At 38.0% G+C, this 21,218-nt stretch overlaps 1 protein-coding gene across 3 annotated transcripts in view; it reads right to left on the minus strand.

The window, feature by feature from the left end:
* Positions 1-731: 731 nt before the first annotated feature.
* PLEKHA1 (pleckstrin homology domain containing A1) overlaps positions 732-21,218 on the minus strand; it is a 48,728-nt gene continuing 28,241 nt past the window's right edge. The window contains exons 6-12 of one of the 3 annotated variants that reach the window (XM_081823344.1): positions 17,411-17,536; positions 13,066-13,209; positions 11,447-11,515; positions 5,398-5,462; positions 4,699-4,762; positions 3,017-3,106; positions 732-1,570 (exon numbers count right to left, since the gene is read on the minus strand). In XM_081823344.1, the coding sequence (XP_081679470.1) occupies positions 1,463-1,570; positions 3,017-3,106; positions 4,699-4,762; positions 5,398-5,462; positions 11,447-11,515; positions 13,066-13,209; positions 17,411-17,536 (666 nt within the window). In that variant the 3' untranslated portion in view covers positions 732-1,462. Of the gene's footprint in view, positions 3,107-4,698; positions 4,763-5,397; positions 5,463-11,446; positions 11,516-13,050; positions 13,210-17,410; positions 17,537-21,218 lie in introns of all 3 variants that reach the window. The other 2 variants (XM_081823343.1, XM_081823342.1) reach the window with 2 other exon arrangements.

Genomic DNA, 21,218 nt, shown 5'->3' on the forward strand with positions numbered 1-21,218 from the left:
CTGGACCTTGAGGTTGCCTGGCTTGACCTTGGCAAGAGACTCGTGAAATCCTCGCTTCTCCACGGTAAAGCTTGAGACCAAAGAGCTGCTGCGAGAGGCTGGGGAATGTGAGGCGGCGGCGGCCGTACCGGCAGAGTGGAGAGCGGGCCTGGGTTCGGGAGGCCAGCTGGAAGGCTCCTGCAAAGGGGAGCGGTGGTCAGACGTGGTCAAACACGACCGACCAAGTTAGTAACTCAGCGTGAGACTTTCTTCTCTGAAAAACAAACACCACGCGCACGCGCACACGCACACACGCACGCACGCACACGCGCACACGCGCCCGCGCGCGTAGCAGAAACACGAGCCATGCAGCATACATGTGCAAGTTCTTTCCCAAAGCAGTGCATTTTTAGGAGTGAGGTTAGAGCCATGACAGTCAACCATTTCCACTAAGAAACCAGTTCTGTCACCAAAGCTTTGCCACTTGGAAGACTCAGCCCGCCTCCCCTGAGTGCAGTGCTCCCACTGCAACCGCACTGTGTCTGAAAGGGGGCCCACCAGCTCTGCCATTCTGTTCAAGAGAATCTTCTCAATCAACACTAGGCATCCTCCCACATATTGTAGGAAGATAAAAGAATAAAAATGCAGACTATAAAAAGGAAAGGCCATATTTCTTTAAGAAGTGGAACTCACTGTTTTTCAAACCTACGATTTTGTCTGGCAGTCTGACAAACTTCGTTTCTCATCCCTGAATTTTGCTGCAACCAGTAATAGCACAGTCTTTTCACTGTTCCTTTCATGGCATTTATTTAGTTTGGAATATGTCATACACTCATATGGTTAAAGATTTTAAAGGTAGCAAAGGGTATGTATTTAATCATTTAGTAAAACTGGTGAAATAACTATCAGCTGTGAATCTTAATTTCAATTTGCTTCTAACTAAAGATAGCCTTAATATGACCATTCCAAATGCCCTGCCATACAGTTCCTGTCCTACTGCACTCACGTATGACACCAGTGGCTTTGAAAACAAAGTGCTACCAACTGACAAAACACTACAGATTCCCAGGAGCTGGCTACATTTCTCCTGAGATTTAAAATGCCATGCCATCTACAGTAATGTAGAGTTTATCCAATGTATATGCATGCATGAGTCTGCATAGATTATTAGAACAAGGGTGCAGTTAAGTGGTGTAGTATAAAAAATTTCAAAATACATAAAATATAGAAGTTGAAACTTGTGGCAATTCAGTAAATTAATTTAGAAGACAGCTTAATGTGACTTTTTCAATTAGTAAGGTTCCATTTTTTTTTTCATGATGTATCTTTTTCATTGTTGTTTAAATATACATATCCAACCGGATGACTGTAGTGAAATAGTTTGCGTTAGTGTTGACAAAGTCAGTTACGGTAACTGCAAAAGGCAGTTTGGTTAACTCAACTTTCTACGATCAGTTGTAAGTAGTGAGTGAGTCCGGGCCCTCTAGTAAGAAGGCACGTTTGCGTGAGAGCCCACATACGTGCTGCATTCACCAGTTCTTGATGTATACCTCTGTATACAAGGATTCGACAGCCTTCTGGCCTGCCGCATCTGGAACACAGTGCAAAGCTAAGATTAGAGTTAACCTATACTGGGGAGAGGGAGGAAAAGAGAAAGTTCTGCTGACAGTTACAGCTAGAGAGTCCACTTTGCCCCCACCACAAAGCACAAAACACAAGTGCCCTTCTCCAATTTTTCCTCTTCCCAACAGACACCGTTTTTGCAGAGAGTCTCATACTTGGCTGCTGAAAATCAGGTCACATAAAACACAGGCAGTTACAAAATTAATACCTATGAAAGTGACTTCTAAGATATTCCAAAAAGGATATAAGGAGAGTAATTTAAGAGGTGAGAAACATGGATTTGTATTTACTTATCTTAGTTATCACTACCAGGAAACTATGAAAAGAATTACTACCAGAAAAATACCAAAAGTGCAGAATATCTGGCATTAACAACAAATCTGTAGAAGGTAATAAAGGCTTTCATGCTACATGTTAGACTACATTCTGCAGACGGAAGTGCTACATTTCAAGACACTTAAAATTTTTTTTTTTCTCGGGACGCCTGGGTGGCTCAGTTGGTTAAGCGTCTGCCTTCGGCTCAGGTCATGATTCCGGGGTCCTGGGATCAAGTCCCACATCGGGCTCCTTGCTCAGTGGGGAGCCTGCTTCTCCCTCTGCCTGCCGTACCCCCTGCTTGTGCTCTCTCTGACAAATAAAATCTTAAAAAAAATTTTTTTTTCTATTCCTCAGTAGAATTTGTATTTTCGGGTGAGAGGCCAGTGACCAAGGTATTCTAAAGCCAAATCTTATTCCTATGATGTTCTTGAACATGATAAATTAAAAACATTTTTCTTATTATTTCTGAAAATGTTTAACATTTCAATTTTATTATCATATTACCACAAAGACAATTATGATAGTGAAAAACAGCACGTTTTTAAATCACCCTACAAGAAAATGAAAATGAGAACATGTGATGGAAAATGTGGCTGAGAACAGGAAATCGTATTAAATCAGGGTCCAGCTGCTCAAAGGTCTTAGGGCACTAGTAAGTCAAAAAAATCCTTAACTGAAATTAGAGGGAGTAAAGAGGAAACTGAGGCTTTTGGCAAACTCTGTAATGCTACAACCTCAGGTGCTTTACAGGATTAGGCCACTTCCCATACTAAGAATCTGTCCAGTTGTAACAAATCTAGACCTAGTGACAAGTAAGAACTCCTAAAACAAAGCAAGGAAACGTTCATTCTTTAGTTGCCCTGCTTGTGCATTTAAGACAATACAATGCACAGAAAGTTATATATACATAACACTACAAGGAAGCATTAAATTAGAAATGCATTATTTTTTTGCAAGTCCAATTGGTATGAAAGTCAACATGCAAATAAATCTCAATACAGAAAGAAACCAGAAGGACTAGGGGGAGAGGAAAGAAAAGAACTCGACAGGATGGGGGGGCCCTAGGGAGTATCACCCCAGAGAACAGGAAACATACAGAAGACGCTGATCGGCCAGGCCCCCGCTGTGCTACAATGGCACCAGAGACCGCTTTAATCCAACTGTGCATCTCCTCAGGACTATCAGCCTAAGGGAGAGAAAGGACTCAGTCAGTTTGTCCTCAAAATCAGCTCCTACGTCTACAAATTCAGTGTATTCATTTTGGTAAATTACAGGGTCAACAACAAAATCATTCCAAGGCAATGGTTTCCAGAAAATTTTAGAAATCGCTTTTTAAAGCCAGGTTTTGCAGGTAAGTTACTATAGAGACAAAAGTTGGGAGACCTGATATTTTAAGATCAGACACCAAAAAGTGTCAATATCAATACTTCTGGAGAGAAAACGAGAGGAAGAAGTCAAAGTCAAACCTCATTTTGCTCTATCTACTGCTATATTGTCTGAATCTATTACAAGAGTATTTATGTAATTGTGCAGTTAAAAAACATTTTGACATCATTTTATATATTATTTTTCTAGAAATCTATTCTAGTACTAACTAAATACTGGAAGAAATACTGGTAGTCATATTCCAAAGTATCATATTCCTTGATAGGACCTTGCTTTCCAATGTGAATTTAAAACTTTACTATGACTTTAAATCCAATTAAACAGGACCTAAGAGGGGTGTAGAGATACTGCCCTTTACTGGTGTTCAAAGATTTTAAGTTACGTCACGTTCTTTCGAACCAATGATTAGAACAAGGACTTTTAAAGGAAAAACTCAAAGCAGGCAAAGGTAAAGCACAAATCTAGAAATAAATTTGGCAAAAAGGGGGGTTTAAAAAGGTTTATGCTCTGACAGTTATTCCTGATCTAGAAACTAAAGAAGAAATCCAGGCAAACTTAAGCACAAAAATGTTCACCACATTGTTTATCATAGTAAATGTACAAAAACTATGTGAATAATCAGTTACAGAGGAGCAGAGAAACAGTTTAACTGCGGAGCATTCAAACACTAGAGTACGGTGCAGTTGTAAAAGTTTTTACAGAATTTTTAATGATGTGGGGAAAAAAGACTAATATATTTAACAGAATATATCACTGTGTACTTCATATGACCCCACTTGTTATAAAAATATATGCTTTTAAAAAGACACTAAAATAAGAATCGTTTCCTGAATGTGGGATTTAGTATGTTTTATACCCTTTTCTTCATATTTTTCTATTTTTCCAAATTTTATGCAATAATCATATGCAACTTTCATAAAACAAAAACAAGTGTTCTTTAAAAAAAACCTTTCACTCTAATTTGCTGTGTAAGTAAAAAGTGTATTTTAAACTTAAATACAGGATGCCTATCTACCACCAGTGTGATCTATTTTTATTATGGGTATTTTAGACCCCATTTCTAAAATTACCAAAAATGATACAATCAGAATCCTAAAATATGTGCAAAAATAATCCAAATTGAAAGTTAGCATCTAAGTTAAAACAGCATTTCCCTTCCCACAAATACTACTTAATTCTATTCTGCCAATTCAGAACAAAGAGTACCCCTATTTGCTGAACATATGACCTACCAATAATTTTATATATAACATTTTTTTAAGTTGCGAATTACAGTTGTCATGTTTTTCTTTTCTTATTCACATAAGCAACAAGTTTATTTATATTTATTTCACCTCTAAAATTATTAATCTCTTGGTAGGAGGATCTATAATCTCTAAAGAAGTATCTCACCTGCACATAGAAAGTTCGAGATGATGTTACAATTTCAAAGAGATTGTCCCTCATCATTATGTCACTGTCAACAAAAACAAACGTCCAATTGCATGTAAGTAGCAGTTATTGGATAGTGTTTCTTTCACTTGTTTATCTAGCACCAAATACATGTCAACAAGAAAATAAATAGAGATAAAATACTGGTGTAATCTAGCAAAACCAAATTAGCATCTTTTTCAATTTATTCTTGTACTAAATTTTATATATTTTATATAGTTATATACATTTTTAAAAAAGATTCATAAAAGAAGTTTAAAATTCAAAGTTTTCAACTGTTAATAAATCAGTCTGCTCAAAGAAACACTGGCACAGTTAACACATTTTCTTATAAAGCCCTATTCTGTAGCAACTTCCAAATACTAAAATTAGTAGTATGTCAATCTGTCAAATATGTTAGAAGTCGTTCATATTAAAATTTTTCCTTCCCATTAATAAGCCTAGGGATTGTTTCTTAACTTTTAGTTTTCAAATGAAACAAAAAATATCTCAATACTTTAATCTGAGGATTTTGTAAGTTCGAGCATATCCCAACTATGAAGAGTTAAAAATAACACTAGAAATAACACAGAAAAATATCATCTGCACACATCAATCAAACTAAGGCACTGCTGAGTATTAGTAAGTTGTGCCAGGCACTAAGTGAGAGCTGGTGCTTACCTCTGCTTACATTCCTGGACTTTATGAACCTCTTTAAGTGGTATTACACGGAGGGGTTCTTTTTCCTGGCAAAAAAGCAACAGATACATGAGTATATTCTTAAAATCCTTTTTAAGATTTAGTTGTCTTACTTGGAGATCTGTATGAAAACTGTGCTTCTCTCTTGAAGCACATCTAAAACCTATATCTACCTTCCTGAACCATCCAACGTCAGAATAGCTCAGATACTAGACCAGAGTAGCAAACACCCAGCTTCTCTGAATTACATTTGTCATTTAAAGAATATCACTTTTATATGAATACATTATTTTAACAAGCACAATTTATTGAACATTTACTAAGTGCCAGGGCATCTGCTAGTTTTTAAACATATTACCTCACGTAAACTTTCCACAACCCCACAATGTATGCACCACTATTCACCTGAGGAAACTAAGCCTCACACATTAAGTACCTCATTTAAGATTACAAAACTAGATACAAGACACAACTAGTTCCGAACAGCGTATTTATCCTATGCATTCCATGAAATACTATATGCCGTATTTCACTGAATATCATACCATAAGATTAAGACATACCATTATTTGATGCAGCACTAAGAAAAAACTAAACCATGCCAGAACACTTAAAAAAAAAAAATTACAGATCTTTAAGTTTTACAAAATAGTTCATTCTAAAATAATTTTAGGGTGCCTGGGTGGCTCAGTCATTAAGCGTCTGCCTTCAGCTCAGGTCTTGATCCCAGAGTCCTGGGATCAAGTCCCATATCGAGCTCCCTGCTCAGCAGGAAGCCTGCTTCTCCCTCTCCCACTCCCCCTGCTTGTGTTCCTGCTCTCGCTCTCTGTCAAATAAATAAATAAAATCTTAGGAAAAAAAATTAAAATAATTTTAGACTATAAAAGGCTTACAAAAATAGTATAAAGGATTTCTGTGTACGTTGTACCCTGTTTTCCAAGATGTTAAAATTTTACGTTTGCTACACCATTCTGTTTGTGTTCATATATGTGACTATGGTGTGTGTGTATATACCTTTCTTGAAATGTCTGAAGGCAAGTCATAGATAGGATGCACTTTACTACTAAATACTTTAGTGCGTATTTCCTAAAACAAGAACGTTCTCTTCTATAACCCCGGTACAATTACGAGACTCCATACTGCTGCAATACTGTTATCTAATCTACAGACCATCTTCAGAGCTCATTAACTGCCCAGCAGTATCCTTGACAGAAACAGGAAAACTATGGCTTTTCTGCTGCAGGGTTCAATTTGAATCAGACCTCGTATTTAGTGGTCATGTCTCTTCGTGTCCTTGACCGTGGAAGAGTTCTGCTGTCTTTTTTTCTCTTTCACAACCTTTAGAGTTTTCCAGAGTCCAGGCCAGTTATTTTGGACAATGTCCCTTGATTTGGACTTGTCTGATGTTAACCATGCTTGGATTCAAGCTGTACAGTTTTGGCGGGAAACCACAGATGAGCTATGTTCTTCTCATCCCATCATTCTCAGGGAGTTCATGAGAGTGGTGTGTCCCATTAAAAGGACATTAACCCTCATGTCTTACTGTCATGTTTGCCAGTAACTAGAAAGTCACCCTCTTCTCCTTTGTCGTTATGATCTTGTGGGAAGATACTTGGAGCCTATGGAATACCCAGTTTCCCCTCATTGTTTTGCCCATGAGTTTTATCAAACTTGGAGGATTCTTGCCTGAAACCATTACTGCAGTAGCTGCCGAATGTTGATTTTTTTTTTCCTAACCCCATCAATTCATCTACATATATTAGCTGGAATTTTGCTCTAAGGAAATGCTTTTCCTTCCATTTACTTCTTTGATTCTCTGGGTTGTAATCCATTGCTATCATTATTTAGTTAGGTGCTCAAACTGTATGAGTTTTGGGCACTGGGAGCCCCTGCAAGCTGGGTTTGCGTCCTTTTGTCATGTCCCCATCATTCTCTGAGCCACTTCCTTATTTTCTGTCACAACTGGCTCTTCCGGGCTCAGCTCGTCCTATCCCTGCCCCACCTCTGAAATGTGCCATCTCTCCAAGGTTCCACATTCCTTTTGTTAGAGAATAGCATTTATACTTGTTTGGGGGGGGAGAGGACAGCCCATCTCTTCACTCAACCATGGCTTTGTCATGATAGATGAGAAGTAATATTTCTGTGAGGTTTTAACTTGTGCTGCTCTAATTACGAGTGATATCTTATATATGTTTAAAGGCCATTTAAATTTCTTTGTAAATGAACTGTCTATTCATGTCTTTTACTCCTGTTTCTTCCAGATATTTTCCCCATTGGTTTTCTCTCTCTGTAAACTTTGAGCCAACCACAAACTTAGACAAAGGCTGAAAACACAGCACAAAGACCTAACTTTCCCGAACCATTTCAGAGTGAGTTGCTGACCTGGCCCCCACTGCCCTTCAATTTAGAGAGTATTTCCCACAAAGACATCCTCTTATCACAATACAACCATCGAAATCAGGAGAGTGTCCCCCAAATGTCCTTTATTAAAAAGAATTCAGTTCAGAATCACAGACTGCATTTAACTCATCGTATCTTTCTTTTCCTCATTCTGTCCTTGACTCCCACAATCTTGACTCTACTGAAGGCTCCAGGGCAGTTACTCTGGAGAACATCCCTGATTTGGGTGTGTCTGATCCTCCCTGAAGATTAGATTCAGGTTAGGCATCTTTGGCAGGAACATCACAGAAATGGGGCAACAACCTTCTCAAGCTATCCTGTCAGGTGGTAAATAATTTTAATTCATCTCACCACTGTTGAAGTCCACTCTAACCATCTGATCACCTGATTAGAGTGGTATCTGACAGCGGTAATTCTATCACTGTAAAGTTGCTATTTCCCTTTTTGTACTTAATGTGTATTTTGTAGACAGGGACTTTGAAGCTTTGTGATCTCTGGTTCCTCATCACACATATGTATGTGCACTCATGCATTCACTCATTTATATCTATGTGGGTTCATGGATTCCTACTTTATTCAAAGGGCAATAATCTGTTACCATCATTACTTATTTTGATACTCAAAATGCCCCCAATATGGTAAGGTGGAATGTTTTCAAGTTGGATTCTGGGTCCTTCTGACATGTCCCTAGCATTCTATGAGCACTTGTTTTCTGATATAAGACATCCCAGGCTTAGTTTCTGATCATTTCTCCTGTCTTAAGCTTTGGAATCTTGCCATTTCTCCACAAGCCTAGGTTTCTTTCAGGGGAAAATGGTGGTTTTTTTTCAGTTGCACAGAGCTACAAAGTATATTAGATGCATATATATGTAAGCACATGAATACATTTTTAATTCTACTTCTATCTGTATATGTTAAATGTTCACATCAATTCCAATCTAATATAAAAGTTTTCTCCTTTTCCATACTTATTATTCCCTTTGACAGAAACTTGGCTTTTAATATATTTCCTTATTTTATTAATAAGTACATATGTCAACATTCTCCCATCTCTGCCACCACCCTCTTCCCAGTGTGGATGTGCTCTTCTCCCTCTTCCATGTTGGGCTAACACCCCAAGAGGACGGCCTCCTCATCCTTCTTGGGCTCTGACTGCCCACACCAGGCCACTGTGGCTCCTTCTGCCCCTGGCTCACCACATGAACACCTACATTGATCTGCCTCAGCTAGAAACTGTAGGTCTGAACTGTTTGGGATTGATGGGAGGAAAAGAGGGCAGACAGTAAGGAAGGACCCCCTCAATTTTTAAGATTCTTTAGGGATATTAATGTTTTCTCCCTGATATATATTACAAATATTTTCTCCAGTTTTTCAATTGTGCACTTAAATCCTTCATACCTACTAAAAAAGCTTTTAACGCCTCATCTTTTAAAAATACATACTAAAATAATTAGAGAAAATAATATGTCTAGGAGTTACTTCAAAATATGAAGGGAGAGTGGGTGGTGGTACCTAAGAAACAAAACTAGCCATGTGTTGATAATTATAAGATCTGGGTGAAGAATATATAGGGGTTCAGAATACTATCTATTTTTTGTTTAAACTTTTAGATGATCAAAAGGTTTTATAAAAGAGCCCTTTTACACGCTAAGCATCAATTTTTATCATCTATCGTTCTTGAGCCTATGTAGGTACATAAGCAAGATTAACTGGCTAAGGTTTTTTAAAACTTCACATTCGGATTTCAGCTCTTCTCAATCAGTTTTTGACTCAGAGCCATCAATGTCAACCTTTCTCACTCCATACCATTCTCTGTGTCTTTAAGAGAACTGGGGATGCAGCATTTCTTAAGAACGCCCCACTGTATCCCTGAGATTGTCTTCAGAGCCGTCAGCACCCTCTCTGCAGGATCTGGTGCTGGTGTTTCGCAGACCTTACCCAAGGGGCTGTGCGCACGCGAGCAATGCCAACTGCCACACAGCTGCTGCCTGACCGCCCCCGCCCCCCGCCCCCGCAACTCGAAGACACCCTGAGATTTCAGAAATGTTAAATGTGGGGGAAATGCACACCTTAGTTACGGATTAAAGTAAGTAATTATAAAAATATTTAGATTCCAGCCTTATCTGTGCTCATTATAAATGCTTAACACATTCCTACGTACGCATGGCATCATTTCCCTCCCTCATCTGTTAGTTCAGTATTCTTTCATCTCAAATTTTATAGCATCATGTCTACATGCAGGTTTTCAAAATTCAGTAAATGTTTCCATAATAGTTCTTGTCTCGTTACTTCTTCCCAAGAGTACTGCCACTAATTAAAAGCAATGAATCAACCTACTAACCACGTACACGTGTAGCCTTCTGAGACACCAAGTCTGATACTTTTTGAGCCAAGTAACTACTACTTCCAGTTGAGGCTCTTACAATCTGATGTCTGAGCAAGGCTAAATACCCATATTAAAATGGCTATTCTTGCTATGCTATGCCAATTTTCATTCATTCAGAAACACTTACTAATTATCTACCAAGTACCAGGTGCTGTGTTCATAAAAAGAAATAAAAGAGATCTTTGCTCTCAAGAAGCTCACGTAAGTAACTGGTAAGGACAAGTATGCCTACAATTACAAAACACAGCGGGAGGTATTATGATAGATGTGGGCATCGGGCACCATGGTGTGTAAGGAGAAGGCACTTAATCTGGAGTCTGGAAAGCCTCCCAGAAGAACAGACACCTAAGATGAACCTCAAAATATTCCTTTCCTATTCTCTGGTAGTCTCCTGTCCAATACAGTACCACTAGCTATGTGTAACTATTTAAATTAAAAACATACTAAAAACAATCCGTATTAATTTTAGAATTAAATAAAGTCAGGCTCCTCTGTCATACTAGCCGTATTTTAAGCATTCACCAGCCACATGTAGCCAGTAAACCTGGCCAATGCACATATAGACCATTTCCATCAGTGTAGAAAGTTCTACCGGAGAGTGCTGTTCTGGTGCCTTCATTCAAATAAAGTATATGATCCCCATGCAAAGGTCCCATAAAACAGGAACAGCCAGGACAGACATGTAAGGTTTAAAAAAGCATCCAAATTATCCAACAATCTGTTGCAGAACTCAGGCGTGAGAAGAATATTTTAAATGAGGACATTACTCAAACAAGTTAAAAGAGAAAATTTCAATCTTTAGTTCCACCTTCAGATAGGATAAAAAGGTCTTATATGAGGAAACTTAAAAAGTCAATCTGAAACAGGAAAAAAAATATCAAGAGAGGGCAGAGAAAAAAAAGTAGAAATACAGAGTTAAAATGTTGACTTTGAGAGTCTTAATTCTTCTTACAATCTCCTCCCGCCCCCCTTTAGAGGAAATCTGTAGACTAAGGAGTTCTGATATTTTTAATTCTTTCAAGGTGAAATGCCTTTGAAGATATGATCTTTTTATTTAAGATGTATTTACAAAATTACCATTAAAACATCACAACCAAGTAAACTGAACTGTATGTACCTCTCAAAACCAGAATTATTTTAAAAATAGAAAACAGGACAAGAAACTATACACACACACTAAAATCACCACAGTGTTAACACTCTTCTCAAACATTTTAAGGCAACATTTATGACAGAGCAACATACCAGTTCAGATTTGAAGTAGCCTATTGTGTTTTCATCCAATTGAAAATATCTTCTCTTCCAGTTTTTCATCTACCAGAGATGAACACAGACATAAGACTTCTATTTCTAAGAATGTCAAATGTTAACAGCCGCTTAATTATTCTGATATGAGCCCACAATCAGAAATGTCAAGCACTGAAAAACTTCACTACCCTCCCTTGATGAGGAGATACATGAAACTTCATCTCTTATGCTACTCAGGTCTTGAACTCCTAAGTCAACTTTGGTGGCTGGCTTTCAGCTTGTATCCTATAATTTATAATATGGTTTCGTATTTTTAATGCTCTAAAAGTAAAAAAACAAAAAAAAAAGCAGTTCCCCATCCCCCAACCCCACAAAGTAAATGCCATCAAGAAGAGTTCAAGAGCAAGCACAGGAAATGTTATTAAACCACATTAAGTTCTGTAAGATCTGTAAAACGAAAGAATCTTTCTTCAGGTACTTTATACTTAGTAGTAAAGCATCAAAAATTTAGTAAGGTGAACCTACTTTGTACAAATATTTTTTGTCACTGAAATACAGTTTTCGTGAAAGCACTCCAGCATCTCTAAGGGTTGTTATTTGGACTTGGGAGTAAAACAAAAAGAAAGAAATGTCTCCCTAAAAGCCCTAATTAACACAAGTGAGTCACTGCCTGATGAGACTTCTGACTTTACCCGTAGGCCTGCTACCATGAGACTCTCAGCCTTCCCCTTCATTTCCCTCAGCTTAAAGGTTAAAAGGCAAGAACTTTTCCATGGCTGACCTAAGCTAATGAGTTGCCAGAAAGTGATGTGAAGTCAAAGAGAACTGCCAGTAGGGTCTGAAGTACTTATTTCTTTACTCAGAGAATTTTTTAAAAAATTTTCAAACTTTAAAGTTTATTTTCTCATGAAATTCTAACGATTTGGTTCACATAGGGTGACAAACTTTGGAAAAGTACTTTGGAACCTCAGAAATACTGGTCAATATACTTGCTCTTCCTACAATGTCCCACCATGGGTCTGGCTGGATGAGAGGATCTGGCTAACCCTTAACAGCTCTTACTAAGGACCAGGTGCTGTGCTAATACTATCTTAATTTACATCTTCCAAAAAAAAAAAAAAATCTCCAGATGGTAGGTTTTATAACCTAATTTTCCTAAAAAGAAACTGAGACTGAGAGGTTAAATAAGAAGCTCAAGGTCACAGAGAATTCAACTGAGGTCAGCCCAACACCAAATGGAGTGAGTGAGCCTTCCCCCACCCCACACCCCTGCCCCCTCTTTTCCTGACAACTCCCTGCTAGAGCTCTCGTTCTCTGACCCACTCCCAAGGGAGGAAAAATCAATAGGAAAGCCTTCTGGGATAAACTGTTAGGAAAGCTCATTTAAAGTTAAAGGTCAGTGGTAATAAGCATTAGCTTATCCAGCCACTCACAGACCAATAAAATAACAGCACTGAGTTATGAACACAGAGTCACCCCTATTCTATCTCCTGACTCCTCAGCACACTGGTCTCTCATTTTGGGTCTTTCAAAAAACAAAGCAAATGACTGGTATGTTAGAGTGCTAGCGGAGATGCATTTTCCATCATTACCGTACGCACCGTTATGGTACTCACCACTGCTCCTTGCTTTACACAATATCCAGCTTTGATGACTGCACTGTCTGGGGGTGGTTTAGGAGTAAAGTAGGGGAGATGGCTTTGTGACCGTTTCAAATTATTTCTGTCAATACTTTCACCACATTCATTCACCTCTTCTTTCTAAAATGAAGCAAATAAAGAAATTCTTTTCCTGTTTGTTTAGCTTCAAAGCACAGTTGTTGTCACTCTAATAAAAAAAATCTTAAAATCTTAGTTCAGTTAGGAACACAAATTTTGAAGAGTTTCCTAAATAATTTGAGATACTTAATCATTAACACTCACATCAATGATAGAACCATAGATTTCTATTTCTCTTGTTTTGCCCCCAGTGCTTTTTTTGGGGGGGGGGTAGAGGGTGAAGGGGGTGAACTTTTGATTTTGAAATAATTATATATTCACTAATACAGAAAGTTGTAAAAAAAAAAAAAGTACAGAAGGTCCTATGTACCCTTCAACCAGTTCCCCCAACAGGGAAACTGTATAACTACGCTACATTATCAAAACTGACACTGGAACATCCCACAAGCCTTATCCAGATTTCATCGGTTTTACAGGCACTCATTTGTCTCTGTGTCTGGATCATTCTATGCAATTCTGTCACATGCAGCTTTGTGTAAAACCACCACCACAACCACATACAGAAGTGTTCATCATTATAAGGCTCCCTTGGGCTACCCCTTTAGAGTCGCTATGCCCAAACCCCTGGAAACCCCTAATTTGTTCTCCATCTTGATTATTCTGATATTCAGGCAATGTGATATAAATGGATCCTACAGTACATGACCTTATGAGATCAGCATCATTCTCAGGAGGCTCATCCAGGCAGCTCCCTGTATCACTAGTCTGTCCCTTCCTCCTGCTGAGTAGCACTCATGGTCTGGACATACCATGGGCTGTTTAACCCTCTGCCTATTAAAGGGCATTTGAGTTGTTCCCTGTTTTGGACCATTAGGAATAAAAGTGCTATGAACATTCGTGTACAGATTTATGTAAACTAAGTCTCCGTTTCTCTGGGAGCAAAGCCTAGGAGTACATATGCTGGGTTGTATAATAATCCCAAGTTTAATTTAATAAAAAACTGCCGTATTGTTTTTCAGAGTGGCCATATTTGTACATGCCCACCAGCAGCGTACGAATGATGCAGTTTCTCCTCATCCTTGTCAGCAGTCAGCATTTGTGTTATTATCTGAGTCATTCTGAGAGGTGCGGTAATATCTCACTGCAGTCTTAATTTGCATTTCCCTACTTACTAATGACAGTGAGCAGCCTTTCTAGAGCCTCTCTGCCACATATGTATCTTTTATCTTTTGTTCATGAATTCTGCCCATTTCCTAAATGGATTATTTTTTCACTGCTGAGTTTTGATAGTTCCCTATATATTCTAGATACAAGTGCCTTGTTGAATATGTGGTTTGCAAATATTTCCTCTTAGTGTGTAGCTTTTCCTTTCATCCTCTTAACATTTTCAATTTTGATGAGGTCCAATTTATCAATTTTTCCTTTTATGGACTATGGTTTTGATGTCAAGTCTAAAAACTCTTTGCCGGCAGATTTTCTCCTTGCTCTTAGAATCTAAAAGTTCTGCAGGGTTTGTTTGGTTTTTTTGTTTTGTTTTTTACCTGCCAAATCCAGTGCTTTTAAAAAAAGATCTAACTACACTCATGTTTTCATGGTCCCCAAAGCACTGGCTTCTGATTATTTATAATATGCAACATATTATAATCTAGAATCCCACAAATCAACCAAACATGTATTTTGAGGAACTCCTAAATTTCAAGAGAAAAACTAATACTCAAGTTTTATCTTGAGGAATTTTCAACCTGTTATACATTTAGACAGGTCAACAGCATGAATTATGTACTTAAATTCTGTAACTCTAGCGCGTAACTGCTACTAACCCAATAGTAACTGAAAAAATTAATCAAGCAAATGAGATTTGTCATTTTCTTGAGAATATAGCAATTAAATGCTTTTATAATGAGTAAATACTTCTTTATAAATTTAAAAAGCTACATTACAAAATGACAAAGTAAAAAAATTCTTGGGGATCTTTTTAATATGGCAGCTGCTATGGAATCTTAGAACCTACTGAATAATCTACACCAAAATTAAAACACAATGAAATCTTAATTCTGTATAAAATTAAAACAGCCAGAGATACAAACTACTATCTTTTTTTTTTTTTTAAAGATTTTATTTATTTATTTGAGACAGAGAGCACATGAGAGGGGGGAGGGTCAGAGGGAGAAGCAGGCTCCCTGCCGAGCAGAGAGCCCGATGCGGGACTCGATCCAGGGACTCCAGGATCATGACCTGAGCTGAAAGCAGTCGCTTAACCAACTGAGCCACCCAGGCGCCCCACAAACTACTATCTTAATATAACTATAGACAAGCTGTCTTACCACTTATATCAGCATTAAGACGTAAGACAGGTGAAAGCAGCTTAGTCTAGTTCTAACTTACCCAGACGTCTTACATGTTAAAATCATTACTTTTTTTAAAAGTGTACACACACACACACACTACTAGCTTATACTTTTATCCAACTCTGGTGAAAAAAGTAAGCTCCCACTAGAGCATGGATTTTTTTTGTTCATTAATATACCCTTCATTTAGAATACAGAAAGCACTAATTAGTTAATTAATGTGTTAAGATTCTCTACCATCACCCTTCCCTGACAGAAGACCTGAAAAATATGGTGCATAAAATGATTTAAAAGATTAATAAAGTGCCAAAGGCCTCTCAGTCCAAACAGTCATACAGACAAGAAAGTGTCCAGCTGGCAACAGGAATCCCATTACCTCAAGACCCACAGTTTCTCAATAGCTGGTAATCAATTTGTATTACAAACTCATTCACTCAATAGCAACACGAGAAATTTAAGCTTATTCAAAAGTTTTCATTTCATTCAAAATTTTTTTATAAATTTATATTTTTCATAACACCTAAATAAGATATGACTTAGCAGATTAGCACTTTTGTGATAGAACGGAGTAAAAATTCCAGTTCTCTGTGTGGCTCACCTAGGTCAGGTTGCAGAAAAACAGGTTTAAAAAATCACACATATTTGCAAACTCTTTCATTTGGCATTTTATTCTAGGACTTTATCCTTTAAAAAACTATTCTCCATGTCTCTAAAGTTTATGCTACAAGAATCTCATCACAGCATTTATGGATGATGGGAAAATATATACCTATTGGTCTCTGCCCTGGTTCCAGGCACACAGCTCCTAAGGCCCTTGTAAATTCCTAAATGATAAGCACTAGGGGCATCTCTTGTTCTAATTCAGTGACTCTGGGTGGGCTCCTGGGTGTGGGCTGGTCACCAAAGACCAAGTCATGACTAGAAGCTTGGGACTTTCAGCCCCACCTGCCATTCTCCAGAGAGAAGAGACGGGCTGGAAACAGAGTTGATCATGCCTATATGATGAAGCCTCTATAAGAATCCCAAAAGTACAGGGTTCAGAGAGCTTCTGGGTTGGTGAACACTTGGGAGGTTCTGGGAGAGTCCCAGAGAGGGCACAGAACCTTCACGCCCTTCTGGATGTTCATGTGCATCTTTTATTATATCCTTTTATAACAAACCAGTAAGTAGCAAATAAACTGTTTTCTTCTGTTCTGGGAGCCACTCAAGCAAATTAATCAAATCTGAGGACGAAGTCATGGGAACCTCCAATTTACAGCCCATCGGTCAGAAGCGCAGGTAACAACCTGGACGTTCAACTGGCATGTGAAGGGATGTAGGGGCAGTCTTAGAGGACAGAGCCCTTAACCTGTGGGATCCAGGCTGACTGTCAGAATTGACTTAAACTGTAGGACACCCAGCCAGTGTCACAGAACCCCACACCTCTGATGTGAGCAGCATGTGAGTGTGGTAGAGTGGGGGAGGAAGAGTGGGTTTTTCCTACTCGTACTGTTTACAAAAGGAAAAGGAACTCTGTCCAACAACAGAGGATTTTATAAACTATGGTAAATTCATGGCAAAATGACTAGTCATTAAAAATGATGTAGATTAATTTTTAATGACTTGGAAGATGTTTGAGATATAAGTGAAAAAAGCTGTTTACAAAGTATCTCCATTTCTGGGGACAAAGTATAAAGAAGAAAGGCTCAGAGAAAACGTGAAAAGTCTTAAGTGTTGTGTATCTATGATTTCCAAATGTTTCATAATAAACACATACTTTTGAAATAAGAAACAAATAGGAAGTTCTTAAAATTAATTAACTACTGTATTAATTCAGTATAGATGTTCTATTTTATAACATAAAAATCATTACAAAGTAGGTAAACCATCACACAGTAGAATAACCAATGTATTACCTGAGTTGGGGTAATGATGGGCACGCCCCCAACAATGTCAGTTCTGTAAGACACTTGCTTCTTCCCACATTCACTCTGGCGACTTAGGTTATCAGAATGAGGCTGTGAGTCTGACTGCTTTGGTACCTAAAATAATACATAAATGAATCATTTTGCAACCAGCATTATTTAGGAGACCCTCTTTTATCACAGAATATCCACCTAATCGTCCACTTATATATAACTGACATACATAAAAATTATGTATAATGTGTGTGTACCCCTTTGAGTTCTCACACTAATGTTTCTGTTTCAGTAATACTTTACAATACAGCCACCATCTACTAAGTGTTTACTTGGGCAGGTACTACTTCATACCTTCTCCCACTTAATCCTCTGATCAACCCTATGCATAGGGTGGTATCTCCACTCTTGCAATGAGAAAACAGAGGCTCAGAGGCATGAAGAAATGTAGATTTAGATCCTGACTGTACCATGTTCTATTTAAGTTTGTGTAACTCTCTTCTACACTCAACCACTATACTATACTTCCTATTGATTAGAGAATTTGAAACTGGATTATAGCACTATGATGTTCTCTCTCCCTGTCCTCCATTCCTGCCCAGGATTCTGCAGCACCCCTAAGGACAGGGATCATGGCAAATCCATCTTTACTGGTGTCAGAACAGTCTACTACTGAAAACATAGTAAGTATTCAGTAAATGTTGAAAGACTGACTCAGTGGATGAATCCAAAATCAGCAGGAAAAAAAAGAATAAGATACTTAACATAAACTAGAAGTCAAAATGTTCAAAATAACTTAAAGCTTATTGGAAATTTTTAAAAGAAATTCCAATACTTGTATTAATGATAAATCACTCACAAGTACCTCACATAAATAAGATACGACTTAGCAGACTCACAAGTACCTCACTATAGGGGAATCAAAGGCATCATAAATGTTTCACAGACATTTTAACTTTTCTTATGTGGCCTAATCCGGAAACAAGGTACTTGGCGAAGTAATATTTCTATCAAGAGACTGTCTATCTTTGAAATACAGATTTTTTTGGCTATGAATAAAATGTAATAAAATATGCTTGGCACTGATGTGATGTTGAGCATGACAGTTAATCTCTCTCCACTGATTTAAAGGGCATCTGAAGATCTTAACAGTGTTTCAGAAACATTATGACAACTCCTTCCAAAGAAGCACCATAGTCATGATGTAAAAACATTTAAAATTAAATAACCTGCCTGCCCTACAGTTAATCCCGGTAACAGGGCACTGGCACAGCTCCAAGGGACACTATTCACACTGCAGTCAAAGACCCAAACCACTTATTAATATGATTCCAAAGCAGCGTGGTTTCTCAAGCTTTAACATTCATGAAGTATCCGCTAGGAACATTATTAAAACCTTCAGATTCCCAGGCTGCACACCCAGAAATTCTGACTCGGTCAAGTCATGGTGGTGTGGACAAGGCTGCACTTTCAGCAGGAACTCCAGAGGCTTCTGAGGTGGGTGCTTCATAAGCCAGCGTGAGAAACACTGCTGCCAGGCCTGTGCTCTCCCACCAGGTCTGGGGAGAAGCAGGTGGACAGTGGTGTCTGCAGACAAGGCTTTACGAAATATTGGACAAACATGCTCCAAATGTGTCTAAGCTGATCTCAATCCACATAAATATAATTTATGGATATACACAACTTGTCTCTTGGGTGACTTCCACAACTCCTCTCTCCCCCCTACCTCTCCCTCCTGGAGATGCTTCCCCACAAGGCTTTCTCCCCAGGCCTAAGGCCATACTTACCCTACAAGGCAGGTCACTGGCAGGAACAAAAATGAGGGAAACAGGAAGAGAAATGAACCCTGCCAGGGAATGCCTCCAGAAGTCTTCTAAGAGGCTGCACATTTTGGAGCTTTTTAAAGGCAACAGATAATGGCTAGAATTTTACTCGACAAGATTCACATAATGACATGACAGTGAAGGGGCTACGAAGGACACTACACACCCAGAAACAATCTAAGGAAGCCTATTAATGTTTTGAATGAATAGCATCATGTATTTCAATTATGACAGACAAAATGGGGCCAAGTTATCCCATTAAGAACAGAACACAGCATTAGAAGAATTTCAAACCAGAGAGCTCAACTCACATTTCAACTGTGTTAGCTGAAATGTGCTAAGAGGTGACCATATGAAGTTGGTCCTTCTTTTAGGAAGTTGAGAGTTTAGTTATATATATGGACATTTCCTAAGAAAAACCTTAAATACCAGCCTAAAAATACACTGAAATTTATACTGATTTTTTAATTTTTCTTCCAGAAATGATATGTTAAAAATCCTTCTCTATGCTGTTAATCCCACTACTTCTAATTTGTCCTGATAATAAAATAAAATGCTAAGTATGGCATAATTCCAATGCTAGAGCTCAATAATTAACTTAGAACTGTACTTTACAATAAAAATTAACTGTGTGGTGAGCACTGAGTAATGTGTGGAACTTTTGAATCAATATGTTGTACACCTGAAACTAATATATTAAACATTTCCTATCAATTAAAAAAATAAACTGTAAACATTCTCCCAAAACAAGAAAAATATAAGCAAACTACCTACAAATAATACTCTTAAAAATTCTGAATATCAGTCTAAATTCAGCCATTAAAATAAACATAATTTCAGGACAAAACAAATGAACAAAAAAAACCCAGCCAACTATTGAATGAGAATCAGAAAAATGACCTCGCCAGGCAGATAGCAAATGTCAAAGACACTGGACATGCTTACGCTCGTTGCCCCTGACTTTCCCCCTCTCTCTGGCTTTCTGTCTGTATTGTAGCTCTTTCTGTGAGAAATCTGCATGTATTTTTACGAGGTGTTTGCTTGTGGTCTGTTAGGATCACAAGCAAACAGTAGAAAAAGAAAAGATAGAGAATGAAGAGATGAACAAATCGGAGAAAAAGGACAGGGCTTACACACTAAAACCTAAAATGTTCGAACACAAACTACTGAGTACCCATGAGCCTTCTGAGGGCTCTATCCATGACCTGTCAGCTGAAGAACACAGGTATAAAGTAGAAGGCCTTGCACCTGTGGCAGATTTACCATTTTCTTAGGACCAAAGTCCCACATTCAGCTGACTCTACTTGTCCCCAGCTGCCAATTAAAAAAAAAAAAACAAAGCTGTAGAATTTTGGCCACAATTTCAAAAACACTGATCTCTAGATTAAAATCTAATATTAATTTTTAAATTAAAATCTGTAGTGGGGATAAGGCACTATTTTTTAAAATAGTGGGTTTCTGCTTAGGAATATACCATATACATCTTGGACATTCCTCAATCAGTAAGGGACCAAAGACCACCATATTTATACTGTTATTACTATAAATGAATAGTTAGTTGAAAGTATACTTTAAAATTTGATTTTCCCAACTCTAGTCACTGATACTCCCTTCAGGGTTGGTTCCTCCACTACTGACTCTCTCTCTTTTCAAATAAGGGGGAAAATTTTTTTAAATGGCAGCCACCAATAAACATGCATACAGATATTAGCAAAGTAAGGAAAGCCACAGACCAGGGTGTCAAAGGACAGTCCATTAAGATGACAGGTACTATAATTAGGAAGTAGTTTAATAATCACCATTCCCTTACCACTACCCCCTAACCACCCCTATTCTGAAACCACATTCTTCCAAAACCTAATTATGAATTTTTAAAAGTTTTAAGTTTATATAGCACATTGTACTCAGCAGACTACTAAATTACATAGTTGGCCAAAATGTCATTTGGAGCGATTTCACAGAAACACAAACTACACATACAC

This window comes from Leptonychotes weddellii, chromosome 6 (genome assembly GCF_054177405.1).
Source record: "Leptonychotes weddellii isolate Sample4059 chromosome 6, ASM5417740v2, whole genome shotgun sequence".
NCBI lineage: Eukaryota > Metazoa > Chordata > Mammalia > Carnivora > Phocidae > Leptonychotes > Leptonychotes weddellii.